This window comes from Dryobates pubescens, chromosome 11, assembly GCF_014839835.1.
Source record: "Dryobates pubescens isolate bDryPub1 chromosome 11, bDryPub1.pri, whole genome shotgun sequence".
In the NCBI taxonomy this organism is placed as follows: Eukaryota; Metazoa; Chordata; class Aves; order Piciformes; family Picidae; genus Dryobates; species Dryobates pubescens.
In genome coordinates, this window is record NC_071622.1 from 37,298,225 (window position 1) to 37,313,220 (window position 14,996).

General features: G+C 49.7%; 1 protein-coding gene across 1 annotated transcript in view; it reads right to left on the reverse strand.

The window, feature by feature from the left end:
- LOC104300449 (retinal-specific phospholipid-transporting ATPase ABCA4) overlaps positions 1-14,996 on the reverse strand; it is a 101,826-nt gene that overhangs the window by 58,949 nt on the left and 27,881 nt on the right. The window contains exons 7-11 of the mRNA XM_054164988.1: positions 11,587-11,676; positions 10,967-11,207; positions 9,352-9,491; positions 4,753-4,869; positions 2,759-2,956 (exon numbers count right to left, since the gene is read on the reverse strand). Coding sequence (XP_054020963.1) covers positions 2,759-2,956; positions 4,753-4,869; positions 9,352-9,491; positions 10,967-11,207; positions 11,587-11,676 — 786 coding nt within the window. The remainder of the gene's footprint in view (positions 1-2,758; positions 2,957-4,752; positions 4,870-9,351; positions 9,492-10,966; positions 11,208-11,586; positions 11,677-14,996) is intronic.

The window sequence follows — 14,996 nt, forward strand, 5'->3', positions numbered from 1 at the left end:
CTTGGGGGGGTGAGAGGTGTGGTAATATAATTCCCCTTCTCTCTCTCTGTCTTCTCTCTCTCCCTCTCTCTATTTTCTCTCTCCCCTTCTGATCCATCCACTTTATTTATGTAATAAATGGCCTCGCTATTGAGAGTGATTGCCCATTGGAATGGGCTGCCCGGGGAGGTGGTGGAGTCACCATCCCTGGAGGTGTTCAGGAGGAGACTTGGAAGGGTGCTTGGTTGCATGGTTCAGTTGATTAGGCGGTGTTGGATGATAGGTTGGACACAATGATCTTGAAGGTCTCCTCCTCTCCTCTCCTCTCCTCTCCTCTCCTCTCCTCTCCTCTCCTCTCCTCTCCTCTCCTCTCCTCTCCTCTCCTCTCCTCTCCGAACCTCTCCTCTCCGAACCTCTCCTCTCCGAACCTCTCCTCTCCGAACCTCTCCTCTCCGAACCTCTCCTCTCCGAACCTCTCCTCTCCGAACCTCTCCTCTCCGAACCTCTCCTCTCCTCTCCGAACCTCTCCTCTCCTCTCCGAACCTCTCCTCTCTGAACCTCTCCTCTTCTCTCTTTACCTGCAGCAGCCTCCAAAGGTCGTTGCTGGCAGCACACCTCTCCTCATTGCAGACTGTGATAAGGACTAGGCTGTCCCCAGAAGGGAGCTCTTTGTTCCCATTGTGCCTGAGGCTGGGTGAAAACGTTCTAAAATGCTAACGAAGTGTAAACAGCGAACTTAACAGAATGAGATCGCTACAAAGAACACTTCAGGACACAAAGAACTGTTGCCAGGTACAGCAACTGCCTTGATACTGCGATTGTTCCGGCACTGCCTTCATTGTTTCCTCTCAGATAAACTCTCAGTTTCTGCCTTCTTGCGGAGGATGGATGGGAATAAGGAGGAATAAATGCTGTGTTGCCGATCAGCTTAAATGTTCTCTGAGAGCTTGAGGCTTAGGTCATGTACCCATTCACTGTTTGCTTTTTGCTCAGGTATGCTTGTGAGACGCAGCTGATCTCTATGAAGACCTTGACTCTCACATGGCAGCTGCTGTGTTAATATTGCTGCCAACAACAACAGGTTTTTAAACTCTCACAGTTAATCTGCAACACTGCAGGCTCCTGGGCACATGAGCTTACAAAGGGGAGTTGGTATTTCTTATATCTAACGGAGCAACCCACTCCATCTCAGACCCAGCTACACACACACAAACCTCCTGGTGTGGGAAGGAATGGATGCAGTACTTAGAACAGAATTAACCAGAGATCTTTGAGATCATCGAGTCCAACCCATCATCCAACACCATCTGATCAGCTAAACCATGGCACCAAGCACCCCATCCAGGCTCTTCCTAAACACCTCCAGGGATGGTGACTCCACCACCTCCCTGGGCAGCACAATCAAATGGCCAATCACTCTTTCTATGAAGAACTTCTTCCTAACATCCAGCCTAAGCCTCCCCTGGCACAGCTTGAGATTGTGTCCTCCTCTTCTCCAGGCTAAGCAACCCCAGCTCCCACAGCCTCTCCTCATAGGGCTGTGCTCCAAACTCCTCCCCAGCTTTGCTGCCCTTCTCTGGACACCTTCCAGCATCTCCACATCCTTCCTAAACTGAGGGGCCCAGAACTGGACACAGGACTCAAGCTGTGGCTTAACCAGCGCTGAGTACAGGGGCAGAATGACCTCCCTGCTCCTGCTGGCCACACTGCTCCTGATCCAGGCCAGGATGCCATTGGCCCTCTTGGCCACCTTGGCACACTGCTGGCTCATGTTCAGCCTACTATCAAAACAAAACAAACCCACAAAACTCTTTTGCACTGGACTCAGACTGAGTCTGACTAATTAATCAGTAAATTTGATTGCCCATATGAAAGTAACTCCTTACTCAAAGCATCTTCCAAACTCCTTTCACAATGTCTTGATGTTTTAACCTAGACTTTTACTACTTTTTTTTTTTAACTCTATACAGCAAGCCTTCACCTTATTTTCTACCTTGTGGCTCTCAAAAAGCCTCAGAGAGCCCACTTAAAACACAACGCCCTAGAGGAGAGTGGTACAGCTTCCAGGCACTTTGCCAGAATCATAGAATCAACAAGGTTAGAAAAGACCTCAAAGATCATCAAGTCCAACCTGCCTCCCAACACCTCCTGACTACTAAACCATGGCACCAAGTGCCACATCCAATCCCCTCTTCAACACCTCCAGGGACAGTGACTCCACCACCTCCCTGGGCAGCCCATTCCAAGGGCTAACAACTCTCTCTGGGAAGAACTTTCTCCTCACCTCCAGCCTAAACTTCCCCTGCTGCAGCTTGAAGGAGCTACAGAACCAGCAGGATCTCCCCATCTGGGGTTCAATGACATTTTGATCAGGTGTTTAAAAACCTGAAGGAGGATTATTAGCAATGGATTATTAGCTCCTCTGGTCCTGGTCTTGCTGCAATTAGTGGCCTGCCAGCAATTAGTGCTTACAAACAAAAGCCCATTGAGCCCATTGCTACCTCTTGGCAGCAAAGTGTGTTCAGACATTCCAGCAACATTTGGAATGGAGTGTTTGGGGATCATAAATCTGAAGGGTCTGGTTTTTTCCCCCCCACAACCATAAGCACCCATGCTCTCACAATGCTGCCTGATTTAAAAGCATGCTTTTAGGGCTGAGATTAAAATGGAAACAAATGAAGAAGTCTGCTGATTTTAACCTTATTGTCTGTTGGCACAGATCCCAGGTACTTCCTGACCTGCTGCAAGCATTCCCAGCAGCAGCAGGGCTGAACCTTACCTCCAGGTACTGGCTGAGCAAACGCAGAGCCTGGTCTGCAGCTCTGAAGACATTCCGCCAGTCGAAGTCTGCCATTCCCTTCTCACGGCTTCCTGGAGACCCATTGTGGAGGAAGTTGATTATGTGCTCAGCAGTTAAGCCTTCAGTACCTAGCTGGCTGTTCAAGAAGTTCCTCACTGTAGGGTGCTTCAGAGAGTCCTAAGAATGGAATAGAATTAACCAGGTTGGAAGAGACCTTTGAGATCATTGAGTCCAACCCATCATCCAACACTATCTAATCAACTAACCCATGGCACCAAGCACCCCATCCAGTCTCCTCCTAAACACCTCCAGTGATGGTGACTCCACCACCTCCCTGGGCAGCACATTCCAATGGGCAATTACTCTCTCTGTGAAGAGCTTCTTCCTAACATCCAGCCTAAACCTCCCCTGGCACAGATTGAGACTGTGTCCTCTTGTTCTGGTGCTGGTTGCCTGGGAGAAGAGACCAACCCCCACCTGGATACAGCCTCCCTTCAGGGATTTGTAGAGAGCAATAAGGTCTCCCTTGAGCCTCCTCTTCTCCAGGCTAAGCAACCCCAGCTCCCTCAGCCTCTCCTCACAGGGCTGTGCTCCAAACCCCTCCCCAGCTTTGTTGCCCTTCTCTGGACACCTTCCAGCATCTCCACATCTTTCCTAAACTGAGGGGCCCAGAACTGGACACAGGACTCAAGCTGTGGTCTGACCAGTGCTGAGTACAGGGGGAGAATGATCTCCCTGCTCCAGCTGGCCACACTGTTCCTGATGCAGGCCAGGATGCCAGTGGCCTTCTTGGCCATCTGGGCACACTGCTGGCTCATGTTCAGCCTACTATCAACCAGTATCCCAAGGTCCCTCTCTGCCTGGCTGCTCTCCAGCCACTCTGACCCCAGCCTGTAGCACTGCCTGGGGTTGTTGGGGCCAGTGTGTAGAACCTGGCACTTGGATGTGTTCAATCTCATGCCCTTAGACTCTGCCCATCTGCCCAGCCTGCCAAGGTCCCTCTGGAGAGCTCTCCTACTCTCTGCCAGATCAACTCCTGTCCCCAGCTTGATGTCATCTGCAAATTTACTGATGATGGACTCAATCCTCTCATCCAAATCATCAATAAAGATGTTGAACAGGATGGGGCCCAGCACTGATCCTTGGGGCACACCACTGGTGCCCGGCTGCCAGCTGGCTGTGGCACCATTCACCACCCTCTATGTGCTCAGCTCTTCAGCCAGTTCCTAACCCAGCTCAGAGTGCTGCTGTCCCAGCCAAGAGCTGACTGCTTGGCAGCTTCACTGCAAGGATGCTCTTCAGATGCCCTAAGATACGCTCAGGGTTTGATTGTATCAGTGGGTAATTACACAGCTGAGCCAGAGGTGGGAGCTGAAGAGCGGGTGAAAAGAAATCCACCCTTGACTATTTACTGCATTGTTTCCATATAAGCAAGAGAATAAATGTGACAGATGTCTCACCTGCTACAGAACAGAGCAGAAATCCCCCAATATTTTCTCTAGCATGAACTGCTTTTTAAACTTGAACTACAGACATTACTTGCAGCTGACCAAGGTCAGTTCTAAGGGACACGGATATAAGCAGTTATCTGGGCCCATCAAACCCCTGACCCTGCTGTGTTGTTTGCCTGTACAGAGCCCAATAATATAGAATTGATAATACAAAGTTGTCTGCTCTTGAAAGACATTTTGCAGAGAGAGGAAAGCTGTGACTGCTGCCTCTACTGAGAAGCTGTTTGTCAGATTCTAAAGAGCCTCCCGGTCTGAGGTTTTGACACCGGGATGAGGTAATGCATTTAGGACTGGTGTTCAAAGTAAGAGCCCAGCAACCAATCCAACAGTCTTAAAGACTGCAAATTGCTTGCTGCCAAGGCTGTGCTGCCAGCCAAACACTTGGAGTCAATTCTCTTCTCCCTTAAAAACAGAGGCTGGTGAAAGGCTGCTCTTGCTGAGGAGCCCCGCCGAGTTCCCTACCCGGATCATATTCATCTGCAGGCTGTTCTGGAAGAAGTACCACAGCTGAGGTCCTAATTCTTCCCAAGCTTTGGTCAACACTCTGAGGCGTTCAAGTTCCTCAAAAGTGGAGTTTGCCTGAGGAATAGAACAGGGGAGAGGAGCGTTAGATGGCTCAGAATTTGTGATGCAGCCACTCAGTGGCGTGACGACTTACGAATGTTACCGGTTTTACCTTCACACTTGTGGTGGGCTACGCCTGGCCTGAAAAGAGGGGGGGAAGGCTTGTGAGAGGTTTTGCCCTCCTTGGAGGGTGTTTTCATAGTAGTATCATAGTATCAGTCAGGGTTGGAAGGGACCACAAGGATCATCCAGTTCCAACCCCCCTGCCATGGGCAGGGACACCCCACACTAGATCAGCCTGGCCAGAGCCTCAGCCAGCCTGGGCTTAAACACCTCCAGGGCAGCACCCCAACCACCTCCCTGGACAACCCATTCCAGGGCTTCACCACTCTCATGGGGAAGAACTTCCTCCTCACCTCCAGCCTCAATCTCCCCACCTCCAGCTTCATTCCATTCCCCCCAGTCCTATCACTCCCTGACATCCTGAGCAGTCCCTCCCCAGCCTTCTTGGAGCCCCCTTCAGATACTGGAAGGCCACAATGAGGTCACCTTGGAGCCTTCTCTTCTCCAGACTGAACAGCCCCAACTCCTTCAGTCTGTCCTCACAGCAGAGCAGCTCCAGCCCTCTGCTCATCCTCGTGGCCCTTCTCTGGACATCTTCCAGCACCTCCAGATCCCTCTTGGAATAGGGGCTCTAGAACTGGACTCAGTGCTCCAGGTGGGGTCTCACCAGAGCTGAGTAGAGGGGGAGAATCACCTCCCTTGACCTGCTGGCCACACTTCTCCTCATGCAGCCCAGGATCTGATTGGCTTTCCAGGCTGCAAGTGCACACTGAGAGCTCCTGTTGAGCTTCTCCTCCCCCAGCACCCCCAAGTCTCTCTCCTCAGGGCTGCTTTCCAGCCAGTCCCTGCCCAGCCTGGATTTGTGCCTGGGATTGCCTCGACCCAGATGCAGGACCCTGCACTTGGTCTTGTTGAACCTCATGAGGGTGGCTTGTGCCCACCTCTCCAGCCTGTCCAGGTCTCTCTGGATGGATCCCTTCCCTCCAGCCTGTCTGCTGCACCACACAGCTTGGTGTCATCAGCAAACTTGCTGAGGGTGCACTCAATGCCACTGTCCCTGGCACCCACAAAGGTGTTGAACAAGCCTGGTCCCAGGACTGATCCCTGAGGGACTCTGCTTGTCCCTGGCCTCCACTGGGAGATGGACCCATGGACAGCCACTCTTTGGGTGCAGCCATCAAGCCAGTTCTGTATCCATCTAGTGGTCACCCATCAAACCCATGTGTCAGCAGCCTGGAGACCAGGCTGTGCTGCGGGACAGTGCTGAAGGCTTTGCTCAGGTATTCCCGCCTGGGAAACTGACTTGGTCTGTTCCACTCCCATCCATCCTTATTCCTTACCCCTGTGAACTCTGCCTGTCACTGTTATATATATAAACACACATATATGTATACATATGTATAACTACATGTATATATATACAGACAAATATATATATATACACATATATATATACACTGTTTAAAGAAAAATTCTTTGCCTCTCTCTTTCCAAGCCAAACCCAAATTATTTCTTGGTGGATTTGCTTCCCTACCTTTCCCCCCCTCCCCCCCCCTCTATTGGGGAAGAGGAGGGGGGTGGAAACAGGGGAGGGATTCTCAGCCTTCCCCCCAGCTGAGCTTTAAAGCCCCAGTTAAGGCTCAAACCAGCACAACACTTCATAAACTCTTAAAAAATAGCTAGCATAAATGTTAATGATCCTCAGAAAAAGAGAATTCATAAAATGGAATCAAGGTCACAGAGGATCAATTTCAGTTGTATATGCAGGGGGGGAGGGAAGAAAGGTGCACATCAATCCCAGTTAATTACAATTCCTTTAAATACTGAGGGTTTAGGTAGATTGATTTTTTCCCCCTCTCTTCTCCCCCTCCCCGACTATTTCTCTCCCTTAGGACCTCAAAAGAAAGATGATGATGTGGTTAGATGAATAAATGTGAGGCAGTTGAAGAATGGAGAAGAGGAGGCTCAGGGGAGACCTAATTGCTCTTTACAGCTACCTGAAAGGAGGTTGTAGCCAGGAGGAGGTTGGTCTCTTCTCCCAGGTAACCAGCAGCAGAACAAGAGGACACAGCCTCAAGCTGTGCAGGGGGAAGTTTAGGCTTGATCTTAGCAAGAAATCCTTCACAGAAAGAGTAATTGGCCATTGGGATGGGCTGCCCAGAGAGGTGGTGGAGTCACCATCCCTGGAGGTGTTCAGGAAAGGATTGGTCGTGGCACTTGGTGCCGTGGTTTAGTTAGTCAGGAGGTGTTAGGCATTAGGTAATAGGTTGCACTTGATAATCTCTGAGGTCTTTTCCAACCTGGTTGATTCTGTGATTCTGAGAAGACAGAGTCTCACAGTTAAGGTATTATCACAGTATCACAGTATAACTAAGGTTGGAAGAGACCCCAAGGATCATCAAGTCCAACCTGTCCCAACAGACCTCACGACTAGACCATGGCACCAAGTGCCATGTCCAATCTCCCCTTGAACACCTCCAGGGACTGCAACTCCACCACCTCCCTGGGCAGCACATTCCAATGACGAATGACTCGCTCGGTGAAGAACTTTTTCCTCACCTTGAGTCTAAACCTCCCCTGGCACAGCTTGAGACTGTGTCCCCTTGTTCTGGTGCTGGTTGCCTGGGAGAGGAGACCAACCCCCTCCTGTCTACAACCACCTTTCAGGTAGTTGTAGAGGGCAATGAGGTCACCCCTGATCCTTCTCTTCTCCAGGCTAAACAACCCCAGCTCCCTCAGCCTCTCCTCACAGGGCTGTGCTCAAGGCCTCTCCCCAGCCTTGTTGCCCTTCTCTGGACACCTTCAAGTGTCTCGATGTCCTTCCTAAACTGAGGGGCCCAGAACTGGACACAGTACAATAGTTAAGATTAGTTAAGATTTGAAATATTGGGCTGCTGTCAATATTCTGTTTTCCTGGGTGAACTACAAGCAGCTGTCCTGTGCTTTACTTGGGTGTTGAGAGCTAACGAATTGCTGCTTCTGAGGTCACCTAGGTCACAGGTGACCTCAATTTAACTGCTCAGATGTCTTTCATCCAAATTCAGGCACTCAGCCTAAGAGGCCAAGCTCAATCCTGCTTCATGAAATTAAAGTTATTAATGGTTGCAACATGGTGTTGACATTGGTTTGGAATCCTGCAGCGTTAGGTCTCAGTAAGTCTAACCAGAACAAGAGGACACAGTCTCAAGCTGCACCAGGGGAGGTTTAGGCTGGAGGTTAGGAAGAAATTCTTCACAGAGAGAGAGATTGGCCATTGGAATGTGCTGCCCAGGGAGGTGGTGGAGTCACCATCCCTGGAGATGTTTAGGAAGAGACTGGATGGGGTGCTTGGTGCCATGGTTTAGTTGATTAGATAGTGTTGGATGATAGGTTGGACTGGATGATCTCAAAGATCTCTTCCAACCTGGTCTGGTCTGGTCTATCCCATTCCATTCCATTCCATTCCATTCCATTCCATTCCATTCCATTCCATTCCATTCCATTCCATTCCATCCCATCCCATCCCATTCCATTCCATCCCATCCCATTCCATCCCATCCTAACCAAGCCTCATAGCTGCATCATATAACTATTTACTGGCATTGCACTGCTGATATTCCTGCCTCTGTGCCACATGGGTAAACATCTCTATTGTTACCAGTGCAAACGTGGAATCCTGCCAACAAAGGGCTGCTTGGCCTGGATAAAGCAGAGTGTTGACCAAGATGGGAGGAATCAGTGAAGATCTGGTTGTTTTTTTTTTCCAAACAAAAAGTAATTGTCCCTTCTGTGATGACCATCAGAACAAAAGGAGTTCTGGAAAGGAAATCTGATGAGGCTGAGGCAGCTGGGGCATCGCTTTCCCAGAGATGTTTCTTAGAATTAGAATGAACCAGGTTGGAAAAGACCTCAGAGATGATCGAGTCCAACACTATGTAATCAGCTAAACCATGGCACGAAGCACCCCATCCAGGCTCCTCTTAAACATCTCCAGTGATGGTGACTCCACCACCTCCCTGGGCAGCACATTCCAATGGCCAATTACTCTTTCTGTGAAGAGCTTCTTCCTAACATCCAGCCTAAACCTCCCCTGGCACTGCTTGAGACTGTGTCCTCTTGTTCTGGTGCTGGGTGCCTGGGAAAAACGACCAGCCCCCACCTGGCTACAACCTCCCTTCAGGTAGCTGTAGACAGCAAGAAGGTCTCCCCTGAGCCTCCTCTTCTCCAGGCTAAGCAACCCCAGCTCCCTCAGCCTCTCCTCACAGGGCTGTGCTCCAAACCCCTCCCCAGCTTTGTTGCCCTTCTCTGGACACCTTCCACTACTTCAACGTCTCTCTTGAATTGAGGGGCCCAGAACTGGACACAGGACTCAAGGTGTGGCCTAACCAGTGCTGAGCACAGGGGCAGAATTCAGGCTTTTAGAAATCCCCATTTTTGTACCTCAGAACTTCTTACATTTTTAAGGATTTGCTGTACAGCAGGTGAATCAGGAGCAAAGAGAACTTTTCCCATCAGCAGGGGCTTCACAGCACTCCAGGCTATTCTGGTTAAAGGATCTGATTCCAAGTTCTGGATCAACGCATTACAGAAGGGTGCTAAAGACAGAAAGAGAGAGAGTCTTTATGTAACCTTACCCAAATCCTGGCACACCTAATGTCCTGCAGGGCTTATTTCTAGCAATATGGACAGTGTTTGACCTGTGTGGGTTAAGCACATTTCAGCAGTTCAGGAGCACAACATCTAAACAGATGGAAAAGGCTGCCAAGCAGAGAGCAGAGCTGTAAAGTAAACACCGTGGAAATTGGAAGACTGAACATATATAAAGCTAAGTGTGGGGAAAGCTGCTGCTGTTTATAAGGTATCTCAAATAGAAGGGAACTAGAGAGCTCAGATCTCACTGAACAGTTGTGAGCTCTGATTGCTTTTCTCCTGGCTGTATTGTGGTTTGAGTTACACAGTGGTTAATTCTCACATGGTATAAAGCAGCCGACTGGAGATCCAAGCAGGTTTCAGTGTGGCACTCCAGGGCCTTTCACACCTGGATCCTACAGCAATTTAGAACTAAACATTCCAACATAAACATTTCTATCTTACTCTTGCACACTGAAGTAATTAAGTTTACTTGATTAGCTTCCAACTATTTCATTCCTTGGCTGAAGAAATGAAGTACCAGGCCTTTTAAAGGTCTTCTAAGGGTTTGGAGAGAAGCAGAGCCAAGCATCACCACCACAGTGAAAGGCAGGCAGGCATCTCTCTACAAGTGTAATGCTCATCTCTACTTTTAACCATGGAACCACATCTGTCATAGCAGGAGGGACACAGAAATGTCCTGCTGTCTACAGCATGGCTCTTAGTACAGAAAAAAATGCTTGCTGGTGGTCTCAATGCAGAGAAAAACTGGAGAGTGAACAGAAGGGAGGCACAATCAAGAGGCAAAATAATGAATGGTGGAAAAGGCACCACGGGTTCTGCTTTGCATTCTCTCCCATGACCAGAGCAGGAAGGAGAGTGAAGAAACCAAAGCAACAAAAGCTGGTACCCTGAAATGCTTCCTGTGTGGGATTGAATTATGCTCCAGACCATTACTGTGCTGTGCTTCTGTGCAGGAAAGGGGACAGCTGCCATGCATCAATTTGAGTATTACCTCAAAAGAGACATTTTGAAGTCCCTGTACTCCAGGCCATCAATCAAGGCAGGAGACCTGAAAATAAATTGTCTTGGAGAAAATTACTTCCAGAATGCAGCACTGTACCTCCCTGAACCTTCTTCAGGAGCATCTATTTCCCCCTGATATCAGGAGCATATATTAGAAGACAGAGGAACTGTCTCAGTGATGATGATGATGACAACACTTATGCCTTCATGTTGAAGGTAAATGTGTGCTTCTGTCGGTTCTCAACCCCTGCTCTTCTCTGCTTCCAGCTGTGAGCCAAGTGTGAAGCAATATTATCTCACTTATCTAAAATTATCAGAATCCATTTCTTAAGAACATTTTATAAAGGCAGCAGTGGTACTCCAACACAAGCTTCATCTGTCTAGAGTTTCTCTAGGAGTTGGTAGAAAAACTTACTGGTTGTGTTATCATAAACATAAGTGGATTGCTTTCTTGTTGAGTCAATTCCCAGGAAAGCTTTGTAGTTGTTATCTTCATACCAGTTGAAGGAAAGCACTCTGGATCCTCCTCCTTCTGGGTAGCCACAGAAAAGAGCAGACAGGGAGCTCACCAAGTGGCCCAGGGATTCTGGCCTTCCACCTTGTACAAATGGCTGCAGAACTGCCAACAGGTCCTGAACGCTTGGCCTCCTGGCGAGCTGCGGCAAGACAAGGCTGTTAATTGCAACCCTCAAAGGAGGCAAGTGTCTGGTGAGGTGTCAGCTGCAGCCAGACTGGAAAAGCATGGATGCAGTCAGAACCTCAGCCTTTTATCTCTGTCTGGGTCACAGGCAGCATTTGCAGTTCTTGTTCTCTCAGGTCTCTCCTGGAGTCAAGAGTATGCTTCGCAACCGCTGAGGCTTAGGTTTGCATTGGGTTTGTAACGAGAGACGAATGGATTGCTAAGGAATAAACTCTTCCCAGACAAGTCTGCTTGCTTTCTGATACAGCAGGTAACTGAACTATAATAAGAGCCAAGCAAAAAGAGGACTCTGTGCCACCCAGAAAAGTGATGTCATCCACTACTAGACCACTTACTTTTTGCACTGCTCGGGAGACATTAGACAGCACCCTGCCCCAGGCTCTCAGGTCGGCACCCGGCGAGTTCCTGTCCAACACAGTGGGAAGCTGTGCATAGACCAGAGATACAGAGGAGTGTTTTACAGTTTCTATGTGCAAACAGCTGTTACAGTGAGAGAAGAAAACCCAGATGGCTTGGCTTGTGGGGCCACTAATCCAGTAGCCGTGTGCAGGCTCACACAGCAGCGTGGGTAAGTGTTCGTCCTGGTACGTCACAGGCCGCTGGAAACACAGTTCGTGATTCGTTCTGCTGATCTAAGCCCACCCTGCCTAAAGATGGAAAAAATGAAGGAAGAATGCAGGGGTGGGGATTTCTGAGGAGCTGAGAGGCTGTTCTGCCAGTGAGACGTACAGACTCTTAGTAACTTCTGAACTGAGCAAAGGTGGTGGTGCAGAAGCTCCCCCCCATCTGCCATGAAAGCAAATAGCTGGTAGCATATTACCCTGGAATGATTCCCTGACGTTGGAGACAGCCTGCTCCTAGCTGCCTGTCAGGTCTGACAAAGCATTATTCTCCAAGCTCCTGCAGACTGGGCAAGTGGCCCTTCCAGCAGAACTTAACACTTTCACTCTCACTGGCCTCTTACCCAGGTGATGCCATGGGGTGCTCTCACATATCACTTTGCTTACATCACTGCAGCCCCCTCTTTCAGCGCCCTAAAAATCACACTCGTGCTTGGACTTAGTGCTCTTGAGGCTTTCTCAGGCATCTGTTTCTTCCTGCTATTACCACAAAATATAAAGCTGGACTTGCAGATAGCTAGGCAGTCATACTTATGAGACAAGCCTCTAAAAACACTTCCTCAAAACTGTGGCATCATGAAAACACAAACCCTCTGCCCCACAACTGGCTGCACATTGCAGCCCATAGGGAATCAGGCTATGGATGCCTTTCCAATAGTCAGGAGAAGTCTTGGTAGACAGATCTTGTAGTAACACACCACAACATAAGCTTGCATCTGAACACTCAGTCTTTCATCAGTGATGGTGACTCCACCCCCCCCCTGGGCAGCACATCCCAATGGCCAATCTCTCTTTCTGGGAAGTACTTCTTCCTAACATCCAGCCTAAACCTCCCCTGAGCCTCCTCTTCTGCAGGCTAAGCAACCCCAGCTCCCTCAGCCTCTCCTCACAGGGCTGTGCTCCAAACCCCTCCCCAGCTTTGTTGCCCTTCTCTGGACACCTTCCAGCAACTCAACATCTTTCCTAAACTGAGGAGCCCAGAACTGGACACAGGACTCAAGGTGTGGCCTAACCAGTGCTGAGTACAGTGCAGAATGACCTCCCTGCTCCTGCTGGCCACACTGTTCCTGATGCAGGCCAGGATGCCATTGGCCTTCCTGGCTGCCTGGGCACACTGCAGGCTCATGTTCAGCTTACCATCGACCAGCCCCCCCAGGTCCCTCTCTGCCTGACCTCTCTCCAGGCACTCTGACCCCAGCCTGTAGCTCTGCCTGGGGTTGCTGTGGCCAATGTGCAGAACCTGGCACTGGGATGTGTTCAATCTCCTGCCCTTGGCCTCTGCCCATCTGTCCAGCCTGTCGAGGTCCCTCTGCAGAGCCTCTCTACCCTCCAGCAGATCAACTCCTGCCCCCAGCTTGGTGTCGTTTGCAAACGTACTGCTGATGGACTCAATGCCCTCATCCAGAACTGTGGCATTAATTCCTTTCTGCTTCTAGCAAGCACCAACTCTATGGAAATATTTGAGTCTATTTTCAGAAATGGAAAAGAGCAGCTTGTAAAAGCTGACCTCAGGCTCTAATCAGGCCAAATCACACAGGCACACAGAGTGACTGTCGGTGCTCAAACAATCAAAGAGTAATTTGGCCAGCGGGTCGATTGAAGCTTCTGGCATCCCCTGCTGCTGGTGTTGAGCAACCCAAAGCTGAATACAATCCATGTGAAGTTAATGACAGCACTGCACTGCCCTGGCCCAAGAGTCAGCTCGATAACTCCCACGGCACTACGGCGGCTGCCGATACCTCCTGTCTGCTGTGTGTGGCAAACCGACAGCGCAGTGGTTCCGTGACGTGCAGTTTAAAAGGTGGAAACAGGCAAATGGAATTGATGGTGGCAAAATGCAGAGTGGTGAGCACAGGGGAAACAAGCACACAAGACATGCATGCAGTGATAGAATAGAATAGAATAGAATAGAATAGAATAGAATAGAATAGAATAGAATAGACCAGGTTGGAAGAGACCTTCGAGATCATCGTGTCCAACCTATCATCCAACACCACCTAATCAACTACACCATGCAACTAAGCATCCTGTCAAGCCTCACCCTGAACACCCCCAGCGACGGCGACCCCACCACCTCCTCGGGCAGCCCATTCCAAAGGGCAATCACTCTCTCTGTGTAAAACTTCCTCCTAACCTCCAGCCTAAACCTCCCCTGGTGCAGCCTGACACTGTGTCCTCTTGTTCTGCTGCTGGTTGCCTGGGAGAAGAGACCAACCTCAGCCTGTCTACAACCTCCCTCCAGGTAGTTGTACAGAGCAATAATATCTCACCTGAGCCTCCTCCTCTCCAGGCTAAGCAACCCCAGCTCCCTCAGCCTCTCCTCATAGGGCTGTGCTCCAAATCCCTCACCAACTTTGTTGCCCTTCTCTGGACATGCTCCAGCAAGTCAACCTCCTTCCTAAACTGAGGGGCCCAGAACTGGACACAGGACTCAAGGTGTGGCCTAACCAGTGCAGTGTCCAGGGGCAGAATGACCTCCCTGCTCCTGCTGGCCACACTGTTCCTGATGCAGGCCAGGATGCCATTGGCCCTCCTGGCTGCCTGGGCACACTGCAGGCTCATGTTCAGCCTACCATCGACCAGCACCCCCAGGTCCCTCTCCACCTGGCTGTTCTCAGTCATTCTGCCCCCAGCCTGTAGCACTGCATGGGGTTGCTGTGGCCAATGTGCAGAACCTGGCTCTTGGATGTGTTCAATCTCCTGCCCTTGGACTCTGCCCATCTGTCCAGCCTGTCGAGGTCCCTCTGCAGAGCCTCTCCACTCTCCAGCAGATCAACTCCTGCCCCCAGCTTGGTGTCATCAGCAAACGTGCTGCTGATGGACTCAATGCCCTCATCCAGATCATCAATGAAGATGTTAAAGAGCACGGGGCCCAGCACTGATCCCTGGGGCACACTTAGCCTTGGGGCTCTAAACTTAAAGCGTGTGGAATACACATGGAGTTTAGAGAAACAAAAAACACATTAGGAAAAGAATAGAGAAAAAAACCACAACCCAGCACTGTGCTATCATATATATACATATAGATACATATATAAAATGAATATTATTACTTTTACACATGAAATATAAATAACAAGCAAATATCTAAGATACCATAATCATTTCATACTGAACACAGCTGA